Raw genomic sequence first — 16,556 nt, forward strand, 5'->3', positions numbered from 1 at the left:
GCCCTGCCTTGTGCCTGGGGACACACTCCCACAGCTCATTTTCTTCCTGAAGTGATCCCTGTCATTGTCCAAGCTGTCCCTTCCACTTGGTCCTTGGATGGGAGTGAGCAAAGCCTTGTCTCAGCTCCTCCACTGAAGGATTTCCAGCCCTGGTTTGGCCGAGGTGATTTGAGGGAGCTCCCAGGGAAAATGTGAGCCTGTCATTTTCCCGAGGCTCTGACAAGTCCAGTTCCTCCCACAGACCTCTGAGGTCACAATACAGCAAACGAGCTGTAATTGCTGGGAAGGAATCAGAGCCACAGGGACCTGCAGGGGAATTTCAAATGAGCAGATATTTCTGTGGTGCCCCTGAGGTGCAGCTGAGGAGCTTTTCCAGCTTTAGCCACCTGTGTGGCTGCAGTAACAGCCCACTCATCATCACTGCTGACAGGGTTGGGAAGAGCAGCAACAGGAGGGAATTGGAGCACATAGTCCAAAATATGAATACTGGGGGCCCTGGCTGTAAAATTACCCTGCCCTAGGTGGCACTGGCCCTGCATGCCAAGTTTGGCACTTGGGATCATGGAATTTTAACTGTGTTATGTGTGTCCAAAAGGTGCCAGAAAGCAGAAGTCTTGCTCAGGTTCCAGCTCAGAAGTAAAGCAAAGCTTTGAGTGAGAGCTTCCACATTAAACCTGGGAAATGCAGCTGAGCCCATGGACAGCAGGGGCTTCATGCCTCACTGTCAGAAAGGAGTTTATTTAATTTTTTAGACACTACAAAGATCCTCTTGCATTGGAGATTTCCCTGTTTAGTTCTGAAGAAGCTGTGGTGGTGACCAGAAAATAATTTTGTTTCGCTATGCTTTCCTTCCATGGCTCCATTAGTCTGGAATGCCAAATTCAGCTTAAAATTCAATTTTATGTAATCACCTCTCTCCATCAGTACACCAGAGAAAACCAGCTCATAAGCGGTGTCGTCCTGAGGCTCAGCTGAGGCTCCAGCCCCATCCATCTCCTCGTGAGTGTGACCTCGGGAGAAATGAGAGAGCCAAGAAGAGAGGAGGCTGCCACATGTCACAGGGACATTTTAAAACCATCATTTTGCAAGCTGCTCATCTGACATTAACTTCTGTCAGCATTTGGGTTTAAATAGGACAGGGCAAGCTCTTTGAGAGGTGCCCAGGGCTGACAGGGATGGTTTTGGAGGCACTGACAGGGCAGAGGGAGTTCTCCCAGCTCAGGCTGTGAGCCTGTGGATCCCTCACCAGCATCCCCCTCTCTCTCCTCACTTTGGCACAGGTGCAAACCCTCCTGGAGGAGATGTTGGAGAAGCTGCCAGACGAGTTCAACATGGCAGAGCTGCTGGCCAGGCTGGAGGAGAGGACTCCCTATGCTGTGGTGGCCCTGCAGGAGTGCGAGCGCATGAACGCGCTCACGGCCGAAATGCGGCGCTCGCTGGGCGAGCTGGAGCTGGGCCTGAAGGTACCGATGGCCTGAGGGGCTCCTGGGACACAGAAAAGAGGATAAATTGGGGGTTTATTAAAGGTCTTCAATAAGAACGCCTTGGGCACTGCAAAGCTTTGCAGAGCTGCACCCAGAATGGGTGATTGATGCCTGGAGAGGCTCCTGGAGCACAGTCTGGACAGAGGTAAAAGAATAAAGTGGGGATTTATTAAAAAAAAAACCCTCAAAGGATCCCCCTTGGGCAGTGCAAGAGCCCAGCCAGGGCTGCACCCAAGATGGACCCAGGATGGACTCAGAGTCAGGAGTTTTCACCCTTTGATGAGTTCTGGTCCATTTCCATGCTGGGTTCAGTGTCCAGTCCCAGCTCCAGGGGATGCAGTCCCACCCTCCCAGGTTGCTCTCCTCCATTCCCTGTTGTTTGCACCTTTTGGGGCTGGAGCTGCAGCGGTGTCCTTGGTTCTGGGGCTGGAAAAGGATTGTTCTGTGTGCCTGAGCTGTGAGGAGACCTTGCTGACACTTTCTGTGGAGTTCAGAGTTATTTCCCAATGCAGTGCAGAGCCTGGGAAATATGAACGATAAAACTGAAGGCATCTCAATGGTCACAAGTTTTTTATACAGATATCCGTTTGGTCTATTTGCACATCAGGGGTTAATTATCCAATTACAGCTTCAGGTAATGAAGTCACATTCCCCCAGTTTTCTCCCCACAATTCACATTTGTTTATACTTTTCAGGGCCTGTGATGTGTCCTTGGATCTCAGAGGGATTGTTCTGTCTGAACAAAATGTGAAGGCAGTTAACTACACTTTATGTGGAGTTTAGAGTTATAGTTATATACTAATACACTATAGGATTTGATAAATACAAAAGCTGAAATCTTAAGGCATCAGTAGGAGAGCTGGAAAATCCTGGAGGATGCTGCTCAGGGAATAAAAGGGGTCTCAGGGAAGAATTCGCTGCTGGCTGCAAAGCCAGCCTGGCTCCACAGGGCTCACAGGAGGATTTGCAGTGGCACCATGTCCACAGGCACACACAGCAGTGCCTGGCTTGTGGGAACAAGGGATGAGCACTTCTGGCCACCCCAGATTGTGCCACAGCAGCAGCAGGTCACTCACAAACTGAGACATGGCCTAGTTAAAGGTGAGCCAAAAATCAAACCTTTGTATGAAATGTCCAGGAGTGGGGGGAGCTTGGAACAAAATATCTCAGAGGCACCGGCTGAGCTGAAATCAAAAATTGGCTTTGTGTGGAGGCACAAAATGTCCAGAACTGTAAGAGAAAAAGGCTGAAATCACAAGAAAAGATACAATTTCCTTGCTGAGTGTGAGCCACCTGCTAGAGTGTCCCCATCCAAGGGGCTCCACTGCAGCTGATCCCCAAACTGGCGTGCAACCAGACTCTGCCCCAAACAGGGATCAGCTCTGCCCCAGGCAGGGATCCCATGGATCTGCTCCAGTCAAGGATTCCATGGATCTGCTCTGCTTTAGACAGGGATCCCATGGATCTGCTCTGCCCCAGGCAAGGATCCCATGGATCTGCTCTCTCCCAGTCAGGGATCCCATGGCTCAGCTGATCCCTGTCTCCGTCCAGATCAGCGGTATCTGTGTCCCCCTGGCTGCTGTCTTTTCCACACCACTTGGGATACAGATTTCTGGTTCTGCAGGGTGTGAGGGAGGGCTGTGATTGATGCTGCATCCACTGTAGGAGAAGTCACCTTTGCATCCCCCCCAGGCACTCAGTGGGACAAAACAGAAAAGGCTCCTTAGGGATGAGCCAGGGAGTGAGGAGCTGCCTGGCAGTCCTGGTGCTCTCTAAGATCACTCCCTCACCACCCTGTCACCCCCAGGGACCCCTCCCCACAGGCAGCTGCTGTCCATCCCTTGGGGAGGCACATGTTCAGCACAGCAATGCAGCCTGGAGCTGGCAGAGCACAGCCTCAGCACTGCCCTGCCTCCCCCTCCTGCCGCAGCTGGGTCCTGGGGCATCCCCTGCTCCATCATTTCCAGAGTGGCAGGCTGTGATCCCGTGATAGATGAGTAATGCATTGATTGGCTCTCACAATTAATGGACAAATATCATGTATATAGGTTAAGAAAAGTTTTATAGATTTATAGTTATGTTGTATCCCCTCACGTGGTTATCAAGGGACATCTGGGAGGGTCAGATTGTCACTATGGTGACACTGAGCTCCAGTCAGGATTTGAGGAAGAGATCTCCACCACTGGACAGCAAAGAAGAGGTTGATAGACAGAACTTTAGGAGGGGCTAAAAGGGAGAAAACCTCCATTGTGAGGGGGCTGAGACATGGCAGGGAAAATCTTTTGCTGCCAGCACCATAACCTTTTTTCTTTACTCAGTCTTCTGTTGTATTTTTGATAAGGTTTAATAAACCTTCCTAAACTATGACAGGTGAGGAGCTATTTCTCACAATTCCTTCTCAGGGGGATGCTGAGCTCCCACAGCTGATGTGCACAGCAAGGCTTGGACCCAGCCTGTTCATAGGAGAGCTGAGGGTGGGCAAGGAGGGCCTGCCTGAGATGGAATGACATCTCAAACCTCTGCCAGGGGCAGCTTGGGAAAGAAACCTTCAGCTGCCCACCCTGCACGAGGAGGGGCAGGCTTGGCTCGGGGTTTGGGCACCAAGCTGCTCCCAAATCCCAGCTGCAGCCTGGAGCAGCAGCTGCAGATGTGTGTGCACTGCATTGGCTGCTGGTGCTTGTGAAAGCAGAGAAATCCTGGACACAGGTGGTGGGTCAGCATGTGCAGCCCATTTTGAAAGAAGCTGATATTTATGTAGTCAATTATCATAAACAGATTTCTCTTATTTTCTAGCATAAGGCAGTGGAATTGAAAATTCCATTTCCTGAGACAGGTAAACAGAAGTGATTTAATGTTTCAATCCCAGAGCCCCAAACAAGATATAATTGTAACTTGGACAAGGGGTGGCAATTAGATTTCATGTGGGGAAGAACGTGCTGTTTAATATTGGTAGGGGAATGAGGGGATGCCGAGTGTGCAAACAAACCACAAAAAAATTAACCCCAGGAATCTGTAACACAGGCTGCAAACCTCTCCCCAAACCCTGCCCAGATCATGGCAGGGAAGGAGATGGGGACTGCAGAAAAGGCTCCTCAGAGGGCAGCAGCAGCCCCTGAGCTGGAATTCAGAGACACCCTGGGGCTGAGACTGGAGAAGAGCAGCAGAGCAGAGCAGCATTTGGCATTTCTAGTGTTTGGCAAATCTAGTCTTAGCTGCAGACACACATCTGCAGGCTCTGAGAGGCCATCAGTGGCAGCTCCAAGAACCATGGAGTCCTTAAGGCTGGAGAAGCCTTTTCAGATTCCCAAGTCCAACCATCACCCCAGCAGCAGCACCGTGCTCACCCCTAAGCCATGGGCTCAGGTCCAGATGGTTCTTTGGGCACTTCCAGGGCACTTGGGCTCAGCTGGTGCTGACCCCACCAAGGCTGGGGGTTCAATCCCTGGTCTAAGAGTTGGACTCATGACCTTGAGGGTCCCTTCCAGCTGGGAATATTCTATCAGAATATTCTGTCAGCCTGTGGCTGGTGACTGCACCACAGCTTGTTCCAGTGCTTCACAGCTTTCCTGAAGAAAGCTTTCGTTATATCCAAACCAGGGTTCTCCTGGCAAAACTGGAGCCCAGTTCTTGTGTCTGCAGCCAAAGGCCACGTGTAGATCCCTGCGGAGCTGAATTAGAGCTTGTGCATGACCCAAAACCCTGCTCAGCATTCCTCCCATCACCTCCCACACCTGGGGGGACCACAGAGCAGCCAGAGGGGGCTGAAGGCTCTTCCTGGTGCTGCCCTCACTTGACTCTGGGCCTTGCACTGAAGAAATCCTGCTGTAATTGCCCTTGCTGACAATTAAAGAGCTGTCAAGGCTCCTTCCTCTCTGGGGCTGCGGCCCTGCACTGACAGCACTCAGAGGAGGAGAGTTTACAAGCCAGGCCCCACAGAGCTCAGCAGAGAATAAATAAAGCCCAGAGAAAACAAGGCTTATTGTTTTTAACTGACTGAAGGATCTGCCAAAAGAAGGCGATTCGGAAATGTCACACCTAATTTGAATTTTTGAATAATTCATCGTGTCGTCCTAGCGGAAAGTGATTGTTTGGTCCAAAAATAGGAGACATCCCATTAGGAGGAAGAGAAATTGCAATAGACTGGTAGCCATCAGAAATAACTGGCATGTTGCATTTCAAAGCCCTTTGTTCTGGCTGGCTTAGGTGGAACCAGAGGCTGGGCTGAAGCACTTGCATGTTAATGTTGTACCAGCCTCATCTTTTGCAAGCAGATCCTCTTCTTTGCAATTTGGGTGAAGGATGAGCCTCCAAAATGAGGATAATATATATTGTAAAATAACAAAGACCAAATTTTGATAGGCAAGCTGGGTATTAAGTGAAAATAACCTGAACTGAGGAAACAGTTTGTGTCTGTAGAGTGCTCATCTTGAAGGAATGGCTGCAGGCTGATTAGGATTTCCTTCAAGGGTGTCTTTAAATGAAAATTACTCCCAGCGTTTGGGAAAAAAAATTTTAAAAGTAACTTGAATAATTTCTGATGCACTTTAGTATTCAGCATCTGAAATGCAAATTTATGCATAATTGTGTTTGGACAACTCTATGAGATTGCTGCTGTAGATGCTTTGAACCCTCACAGGAGACTCAAAGCATGCTTGAGTGCGCAGGCTTTAAAAATTGCTTTTCTCAAGCCTTGCTGAGAATTACATTCGCTAATTCATTTGTTTCCTGAAAGTAAAACTAGACATGATATATGATCGAGGGGGGCTGTCTTTAAATCAATTTGGCTGCTCGTGCACATTCTGCCATATTCTTACCCATGTCAGAGCACTTCCAGGAGCACAGAATGATCCTGTTCCAGTGTCCTGCTGTGCCCAGTGCAGCATTCTTGTTCTCCCTGCATGGTCCTGCCATGGCTTCAGCCCAGCCCATTGATGGTTCTTCTCTGTGGTTCCTGTGTTTGGTTCCTCCACTCTGCATCCCCTCATTCCCCTACCAATATTAAACAGCACATTCTTCCCCACATGAAATTTGATGTCACACTTTGTCCAAATCACAATTCTGTGACTAGATTTGGTGATATTAAATGTCTTTCTCAGCTGTCAGTGTGTCCTACAGGGCATGGCTAGCACGGGAACAAACTGCAGAGATCTTGAACTGCTGGGCTCTGCCAAGCATTGCTAAACAACTGTGGGGGCTGCTTTAAGAAGATTTCAACTTTTTCTAAAGCTTTCTGGATTTTTGTGGCCCCAGCAAAGGGCACCTCTGCTGACCTCACTGCTGGAGGCACTGAAGTCCTGTGAAAGAACAGTTGGAATCTTTTAATGTGAATAGACTGACCCAATTCCCTCCCCCTTGTTCTCAGCAATGGCTCCACTGGTTTCAGTTAATCTTTCCAAAAAACACTTTGCCCGAGGCAAAGAGAAATTGTAAATGAGATAAATTTTGGCCAAACGATAAGGGAACAAAAGGAAGTGTTTACAATGGAGAGCAGTGATGGACATTATCTGTGGGTCTCCAGAGTTCTGGGGGTATCGTACCCCTCCAGCTGAGCACAGAGCTGCAGAGATTGAACTGTGGAGACCATTCCATAGCAGGGAAGCTGAGCTGGCATTTGCAGGTTTTCTCTTTTTATTCTGCTTGTTTTGAGTGAGCCAGAATCACAGAGTTGGTCAGGACATTGCTCCAACACCATCCTGAGCAGAGACAGGCAGAGCAACTTGTTTGGACCATGCCCTGGTGGGTTTTGAACATTTCCAAGGATGGAGACTCCACTGTGGACAACTTGTTCCAGTGTTGTCCGACCTCACGTTGTCTTTCAGTGGAATGTCCTGGAATTCAGCTCTTCTGGCAGAACTGATACAGGTTTCTAAAGCCTTTGGAACTAATTAATTGCTGCACAAAGGAAAAGTCAAACCTCTCTCTTTATCTCACTTGGCTGAATCATATCTTACTTTGTTGTGCTCCTTCCCTGCTGTGGAAGGAGCTGTGATTACATTTGCAGACAACACGTGGAGTCAAAGAGAAAATCTTGCACTGCAAAGCAGTAAATGAGGGGAGGAGTGAGGGGAAGTGGAGGAGAGGAGGGGGATAGGAGTCAAAATAACAAATATTTGGACACTTTTAGAGTAGATCATCAGAAACTCCAGTATCCTGCCCTGGCAGTGAGCAAGAACAGCTTTACACCTTTGAAAATCTATGAGTCCACGAGAGAAAACAGAAATAATACCAGCACAACTGAGGGACACCCCTACTGCTTCCATACACAGTTTTTCCTCTCAGTAGTTTTTATACAGCAGGATGCAGGAATATTCAATAGAAAGTGTGCAGAAAAACCCCAAACTCATGAAGTCACCCAGAATACGTGGCCAGCAGTGTCTGTGTGGGATTCTGTGCTCTTCATGCCCTGGCCCACCTCTGCTTCTAAGCAGGCTCTGCTGGGCAGTGTCAGTGCTGGCTGTGCCCTTTGTGGTGTTTGTGAGGGTCCCCAGGACGAGGTGAGAGATGAGAAGCTGACTTCAAGTTCTCAGAAGGCTGAGATATATTATTATATTATATTATATTATATTATATTATATTATATTATATTATATTATATTATATTATATTATATTATATTATATTATATTATATTATATCATATCATATTATATTATATTATCATATTACATAGCATCATATCATATCAGATTATGCTATACTAAAACTATACTAAAGAAAGAGAAAGAATACATCAGAAGGATTAACAAGAAAAAAATAATAAAAACCTGTAACTCCTCAGAGCCTCGACACAGCTGGACCATGATTGGTCATTAACTAAAACAATTCACATGGGACCAATCAAACATTCACCTGTTGGTAACCAGTGCCCAATCCACATTCCAAAGCAGCAAACACAGGAGCAGCAATCAGATAATTATTGTTTTCATTCCTCTCTGAGACTTCTCATCTTCCCAGGAGAAAAATTCCTGGGCAAAGAGGATTTTTCAGATAATATCATGCTGACACCCTTTCTCCCCAGGGGGAACTGACCATGACCAGCGAGATGGAGACCCTGCAGAACTCCCTCTTCTTTGGCACTGTGCCTGAGTCCTGGGTGAGGAGATCCTACCCCTCCACAGCCAGCCTTGGCTCGTGGTTTGCTGACCTGCTGGCCCGCAGCAGCGAGCTGGAAGCCTGGACCAGGGACTTCTCCTTGCCCTCCACGCTGTGGCTGGGAGGGTTCTTCAACCCCCAGGCCCTCCTGACGGCCATCATGCAGAGCACAGCCCGCAGGAACAGGTGGCCCCTGGACAGGATGGCGCTGCAGTGTGACGTGACCAAGAAGAGCAGAGAGGATTTTGCCAGTGCTCCTCGTGAGGGGGCCTATGTGCACGGGCTGTTCATGGAGGGAGCACGCTGGGATGCTCAGGTGAGCTCTGCAGGGCTCTGGGGATGAGGGAGGAGCCACAGGTATGGCCCTGTGTGGGAGCATCAGGGGTAGCACGGTTGGGATGGATAGAGACCAGGGATCTCTGCAGCCAGGGCTGGAACTTGGGGTTTATTGCAAAGGGCCAAGTGCAGGGCCCTGCTGGGAGCTGCCAAACACAGCTCAGGGCAGGCCCCAGAGAAGAGAGGGGGAGAGAGGATGAGAGGGTAAAGGGTAAGAGAGTAAAAGGGCAGGAGCGTAGAAGGGTAAGAGAGTAAAAGGGGTAAGAGAGCAAGGTTCCTGTTACAATACAATAAATCTTCTGTGTTGAATATTCTGATTCTCACTAACCAATATAGTACAAGATACAAATCCTATAGCATTTACACACAGCCCATAAAAATCATTACATTCCCATACTGTGTTACATTTTAAACCCTAAAAACTCCTCTTTGGGCCCCTTCTGCCAAGCTGCAGGGTCTGCTCTGACCCTTGGGCCTGTCTGCAAGCAGAGGGTGTTGTTCCATCAAAAGGGGATCACCTTCAACTGGCCACACCATTGTTTTCCAGTTGTTCAGTAACTGAGGGATCTCAAAGCTTGCTTTCATTTCCATCTCACTTATAGTTTCCATATTCTCAAAATCTTTTGCCAAGCAATCATATTTGTAAGGCTTTCCTGTTTCATCTTCCCCAACACCCTGAAATTCTGATCCAACCCTCTCCACTTATTTGTCATGAATCATTTCCCTCTCTACAGTGGTTTGCCATGAAGGATAGGAAATTAGGGAAAGCTGTGCCCTCCCTGATGGATGCCATTTCATCACATCTCCTTGGGCAGTTCAAAGCTCCAGGCTGTTTTTTATTTTGCTCTGGAAATGGCCTGAATTGGGTCTGGGAAGCCACAGGCAGCTGGGAACATTGGCAAGGGCTCTACTGGGAGATGGCAGTGAGGATCTCAGTGGGTCAGCTCAGATCTCTGCTCTTGGGATGTGGGCTCTGCTCACAGAGACCATCCCAGAGCCCTGTGCAGCTCCCAGCTCTGCCCCCACAGCTCCCTGGCTGTTCCCTTCCTCACACAACCCTTGGGAGATCTTAGCCCCTGCCACAGGGAGAACTGGATTTCTGCTGCTCTAAAAACCTGACAGAAATCAGCTGGACACAGAGAGCTGTTAAAAATTCCCAGTCCTGCATATCAAATACTCCATTTAAGAATCAAATACTCCATTCCAGTGCCTGCTGTTATGTTTTCTTTGGCACTATGACCAGAAAATGAGTTCTGTCTGGGTTTTACCAGCTGGAAGTGGAGAGTGAGAGGTTTTGGTGGTGCAAAGCCAGAAATCTTTGGGAAATACTTGGCTTCTCCCCTCTGCCTCCCTCCAATAACTGGTCTGGGTGATTGAATCCAGCAATGGGATTTGTCTTCAGAGACCATCCCAACACCAGGAAATGTGGTTTTCTGATTACATTTTCCTAGTGATTGAAAGATACTGAGCAATTATGTTCATGGAGCCATTCATAATCTCTGGGTATCGTGCTTCAATTTATTTCAGAAAAGAAAAGGATATTTTTATGGGCTGCTGCTCCCACTGAAATATCATTTCTACCTAGTGGAACTATTCGTTTTACCTATAATCCAGTGAGTACCAGTGTGCATTAATGGATACAGGACTTTTAAAACAGGTGCACAGCTCTTTTGGGTTATCTACTCCTTCCAAATTAATCCTCTGATAAAAATGGCAGGCCACGTTTAGAAGAATTCCTCTGGGGAGCACCTCCACTTTTAAAAGAATATTTCACATTTAGGTTGTGCCTCCAAAAAAAGGAAAGAGTCCTTCTATGTTCTGCTACTCACATTTTTCTATTTATTTAAACATTTATGTTTGCCCTTGGGTGTCTTAAATTTATAAAACATTCATTACAAAACAGCAGGCAGCTATTAAATGAAATGAAACTAAGCAGATTATTTTGGGTGCAAATGATCTCTCGCTGCAGCCCTGTTAAAGTCACTGGGACTCAGTGACAGTCAGAGGGATGCTGTGGCTGGGGACACTTGGAGACCTTTCATCTCAAGCTGTTGGCTGATCCTTGGCTTTCTTTCTCTCTGCAATAGAGAGTTTGATGCCAAGAGTGTGCCTTGCCCTCCCCAAGGGGGTTGTAGTGTGGTGGGACAAGGGCAGGGGTGGGTTTCACACCACGTGTGCTCCATGGAGCTTTGGCAGCTGTGCACAGCAGAGCCCTGCCATGGAAACACAGGATCCCAGGCTGGCTTGGGCTGGAAGGGACCTTAAAAATCAGCTCATTCCACCCCTCCATGGGCAGGGACACCTTCCTCTAACCCAGGCTGCTCCAAGCCCTGTCCAGCCTGGCCTTGGACACCTCCAGGCATGGGGCAGCCACAAGGCAGGGCCTCACTACCCTCACAGGGAAGAGTTTTTTCATTCCCCTTGTCCAGCTGAAGCCACTGACCTCATGACTCAGGGACCACCTTGGAGTGCTCCTTGCAGGCTCCTTGTCCCCTTCCCTGCTGGCTCCGTGTCCCCCTTCCCTGCTGGCTCTGTGTCCCTTTCCCTGCTGGCTCCATGTCCCCTCCCCAGCTGACCCCAAAGGGGCTGTGGTGTGAGGAACCTGTGCTGGGACCCTGTCTTGGTATGGAAAGACAGGTATCTGCCGAGGAAGGCCGGAGCCTCCCCTAAAATGGAAAATGTAAACCTCCTCTCTCTGAGTTATTATAAATTTGAAATTAAGGGCCTCTCAGGCAAAAATATGGGAGCAGGAATAACATCTCTTAGGGAAGAAAATAAAAATAAAATAAACAATGCAGTAAATGAAAGTAACACTGATAGAGTCAGAATAGGACCTGACACCCTGTGGGTCAGGGTGTTCGTGGCAGTCCCATTGGAACTGTGGCTGCAGCCCTCCTGCAGTGTCAGGCGTGGTTCTGCTGGAGCAGGGATCCTGTAGAAAGGTAGAGTCTTCCTCTGAAGATCCAGTGGAAGAGGCAGCTGCTGTTCCTCTGGGAATGCAGTGGAAAGGCTGCTCTGGTGTCCCAAAAACTCGGATCATATCCAGGTAGGAATGCTTGAAACCTCAGATCATATCCAGGTAGGAATGCTTGGCTCCTCCCCCTGGGTGGAGCATCTCCCAGTGGGACGATGGAATTTTATCATCCATGCAGTGTCACTCACTGGCCCGTGAACAGAGGCTAATTAATAATTAATGACCTATTAAGAGAAGAGATCTCCTGGAGGGAGGATTGCTTGTGGAAGAGATAAAGAGAACTGTGCCATGAACAGAAGATAAGTGCCCCACTCCACCCTCAGTTTCCTGCTGGGATAAGCAGAAGTGAGGGCTCCTTTAGGAGCTGAGGCTGAGCTCTCCAGGCTCCACAGAATGATGGTTCTGCACCATGAGGGCTGTGCTGCTAGTCAGGAAGAACTGCTTTCAGAGCAGAATTAATTTTCTGATGATGAGAGCGATAAAAAATGCAAATGAGAATCAGCCCAGACATAACAAAATGATATCTTACATGGAGGTACCTCGGGAAGATTTCAGCTCTTGTTAACCCAGAAACAGGTAAAATATCTCTTGGAAATTACATTTGAAGTATTCTCAGCAGTAAAAAAAAAAGAGAAAGACTTGATTAAAACCCAGTCTCAGGAATGAAAGGTGTGAATTTAAGAAGAGTGCATAATAATGTTTCATAAATAGCTACTTTGCAAGGTATTATACGAATTATTTAATGTTTGTTCAGCACGTTGGAAATATAAAATCCTAAATGAGAGTTGGATTTTTCATAGCTGAGCATAACAGATGGCATTAGTACAATTAAACCGAGGTGTGTGGCAAGGGGGATGATTTTTCTTTGCTCGTTACAGAACTAAATAAACTGCTGGAGAGGCTGAATCTCACCCCACAGCTCTGATCCGAGAGCATTTGGAATAATGATGATATGTGAAGCTCAGCTGCAGTGAGAGGCAGTTTCTTTAGTGCTGAAAAGTTTCGTTTCCATTTCCCTGTTTATTTTCATTTGGTCTCTCTAGCCCCCATTAGGCAGTTTTCTCTGGAAATGGATTGATGTGCAGGGTATTTTATTGTCATGAAGAGAGAGAGAAAATGTCAGAGAGACCCAAATTAGAGAAACAAACTTGATTTCTTGCCCTGGCAGGGTTCTCTCCCTCTCCTGCAGTGGGCAGCCTGCTGGGCAGGGCATTGCTTGGAGGAGAATAATGGGACTTGATATTTATTGGTGATATTCCCTCAGAAAAGTCATTTTGAATTCTCTTGCTTGCATCATGAGAGTGAGAATAAGCCTGTGCTGGCTTTTGGGGCTGTTTTCCATCCCCGTGGTTCAGGTGTCCAACCTTTCTCCCACCACAAGCAGCACCTCCCACAAGGTGATTCTGGTCTGAGAGATGATGATCTCTGAGAAAGAGATGCATGAGAATAATCCCAGGATCACTGAGGTTGGAAAAGATCCCCCAGCCCATCCAGGCCAAGCTGTGCCCAATGCCCATCTTGTCCCCAGCCCATCCAGGCCAAGCTGTGCCTGATCCCCACCTTGTCCCCAGCCCCAATCACTGAGTGCTACATCCAGGTGTTCCTGGGACACCTCCAGGAATGGGCACTCCAGACCTCCCTGGGCAATGTTTAATCACCCTTTCAACTAAGAAATCCCTGCTGATGTCCACCCAGAGCCTGCCCTGGCCCAGCTTGAGTCCTTTTCCTCTTGTCCTGTCCCTGTTCCCTGGCAATAGGACAAGAGGAAATGGCCCCAAGCTGCATCTCAGTAGAAACCAGGAGAAGTGAAACTTTGTTGATAATATGGCTGGACAGGGCCAGGGACACCGTCCCCACACAAATTCAGCTTGGATGTGAGGGTTTGGGTACCTGGTGGGAGTGCAGGCAGCTGGAGCTTTGAGATTATCTACTCTGGTGAGTTGGGGAGGGTCATGGTGTTACAGGGAGCTCTTGGATCCAGACCTCCTTTGTCAAAGAGGCTCATCCAGCCCCCTGACCCTGGAGAAGCTGTTTGCACTTCCCCAGCAGGAGCAGCTTGGATAAACATCACATGGGTTCAGGTCCATCAGCTGGTGGACGCCTTGGGGATGTGACCTTTGTCTCCTTCTCTCTGCAGGCCGGGACCATCACGGAGGCCAGGCTCAAGGAGCTGACCCCAGCCATGCCTGTGGTGTTCATCAGGGCCATTCCTGATGACAAGCAGGACACCAGGGGCTTGTACCCATGTCCTCTGTACAGAACACGCCAGAGAGGCCCGACCTATGTGTGGACTTTTAACCTGAAAAGCAAGGAGAACCCGTCCAAGTGGGTGCTTGCTGGGGTGGCCCTGCTGCTGCAGGTCTGAGGCACCAGCACAGGCCCTGCTCTGCAAACCCTTCACAATGTCACAGCATTTAAACAGTTCAATGCTGAGATTAACAAATTCCATCTCTCTGATGGACTCCCAGGTTATCTCCGTGTCCTGGGGATGTGACCCAACAGGGCCTGTGAGGAGGGGACAGAGGTGCAGGGGACACGGCCCAGGTTGGTGGCTGCTGTACATCAATATCCTGTAATTCCTGCACTGCTGCACTCTTGGGTTTGGTGTTGCTGAAATGGCTCCCCAGGTATTAAAAAGTCTTTTTCCCAACCCTTGTGACAGAAGAAGAAGTTGGGATTCCTCAGCTCTGCTTTTCAAGGTTGTTTATTTTCTCTTATCTGTTACATTCTTTCTGTGACCTGCTGAGATCTGTCCAGCAGGTTGGTTTGTGGCACAGTCCCTGCCCTTTGGGGTGGTGTTGGCTTTTTATACTAAAAACTACATGTACTTTATTTACAATAATTTCCCAACACTTATCACCTATGTTAGACAGTCTGTCTCTGCTCTAACCCAATCCAGAAGTGTCACCATCACAGCAGAAGATGGAGGACAAGAAGAAGAAGAAGGACAGGACACCCCCAGATTCCTCCATCTTGCCTCTTGAACTCCCATTCTAAAAACCCCAAAATTCTACTTTTTCACCCAGTGATAAATTCACTATCATTCTACTCAAACTCCTGTGGCTTGTAAATCTTCAAACAGTTGCTAATTGTTTCCATGGGCTACAATCAAAGGCTCAGGTGTTTCTGACTCTGTGTCAAGGTCTCTGAGCCCCCTGCCAGGGTCTGGAGTCCTCCAGGACAGCCAGAGCAATGTCCTGGGATCTGACACTGCACTGCAAGATCCCAGCCCAGAGCCTGATACACCACACCCAGAGAGTGCTAAACTTAAATCTGTTTTTTATTTCTCTTCATGATCCAAAGCAGTTTTAAAATCATCCATCAGTAAAATCAGCAGCCTTCTCCAAAACACTCAAATAGTCCAGTGGCTTGTGAAATCCTCCAGAATTCATTCCTTCTCCCTCCACGAGTGTTTCTTTGTGGTGTGTGTGATGTTGGAAGCTGGGAGGTGAGCAGATGTTGTGGTTATCAGCTGTGTGTTGCTAACACCCCTGTAAATCTTAGAAACACTGGAAATGCTGTTAATATCCAGTGTGCTCATTGGAATCAATAGTGAAAGCACAGCACAGGGAGGATTTAAATGAATATGTTGTGATGATAGATACTTACTAATAAAAGTAATTGTTCCTGGAACGGTCTCTGGAAGCTGCAGGTTTACTGAGGTGAGGAGAGCACAGGGGCCAGGTGGGAGGAACACACCTGGCACACACCTGACACACACCTGACACACACCTGACACACACCTGTGTGGGTCACTGGGCTTTAATCCCACCTGGAATGGGAGAGCAGTGAGGACCAGAGAGTCCTTGGTGCAGAGGGCACAGAGGGGTGGCTGGGTGGGCACGGTGGCAGTGACAGAGCATCACTGAGCACACAGAGCCGGGAATGGTACCTGGGAAAGGGCTGATTGCTGAGAAAATGGGGTTTTCCTAGGAAAATGGGGCTTTCCTGGGAAAATGTTGGGGGTTTTTTCCTGGGGAAATGGGGCTTTTCCTGGGGAAATGGGCTTTTTCTAGGAAAGTTCTCTGTGCTTGGAGTCTCATACAGACTCTGGGTGACATTTGCTGTCCCTTGTCACAATAGAGATGGACAAGGCGCTTGTTTCCTCATGCAGAATAGCCAAACCTTTATTCACAAAACCCATATATTGAATATTGTTCCTTTTTTTTTCTGCTGGGGAATGCTTTGCCTGCTAGACAGGCTTTTTTTGCACAAGCTTTTCCCACAGCTGTGTTTATGGGGCGCGTCCTCCCCAAGCTCTGTCCTGCTCCATTCCCTCGTGGCTTTGCCTCTCAAATGCCTTTCCCTCTCATCCTGAGAGGTTTCACACTTTTACCCCGTGGGAGGGAAGGAGCTGGGGGCAGGGGGGGTGGCTGCTGCTGGGGTTACACCAGGACAGCATTTCTGTGGACACAGTTTGGTTGCTCAGAGCCCCATCTCAGCCTGAGTGGTTTCATGGGTGGCTTTGGCACACGGCAGAAGTTGTGCCCAACTCTCTGCCAGTCCAGGGGATCAGCTTTGCTCCCACTGAGTCATCCAGGAAGGTGAAACCTTCAGGCTTGGCATGAGACCCACAGGAACTCTCCTTCCCAGGGCAGCACAGCAGATCTCTTCCTGCAGGAATGAGAACATCCAAAATACTCGTCCTTGCAGTCCTGTGTTGCAGACAT

At 48.4% G+C, this 16,556-nt stretch overlaps 1 protein-coding gene across 1 annotated transcript in view; it reads left to right on the forward strand.

The window, feature by feature from the left end:
* The window catches only part of DNAH9 (dynein axonemal heavy chain 9), a 150,576-nt gene extending 134,983 nt beyond the window's left edge, over positions 1-15,593 (forward strand). Inside the window, exons 68-70 of the mRNA XM_063176093.1 lie at positions 1,281-1,463; positions 8,503-8,892; positions 14,024-15,593. Coding sequence (XP_063032163.1) covers positions 1,281-1,463; positions 8,503-8,892; positions 14,024-14,251 — 801 coding nt within the window. The 3' untranslated portion in view covers positions 14,252-15,593. The remainder of the gene's footprint in view (positions 1-1,280; positions 1,464-8,502; positions 8,893-14,023) is intronic.
* Positions 15,594-16,556: the final 963 nt, after the last annotated feature.

The sequence above is a fragment of the Melospiza melodia genome, chromosome 24 (assembly GCF_035770615.1).
Source record: "Melospiza melodia melodia isolate bMelMel2 chromosome 24, bMelMel2.pri, whole genome shotgun sequence".
Classification (NCBI taxonomy): domain Eukaryota; kingdom Metazoa; phylum Chordata; class Aves; order Passeriformes; family Passerellidae; genus Melospiza; species Melospiza melodia.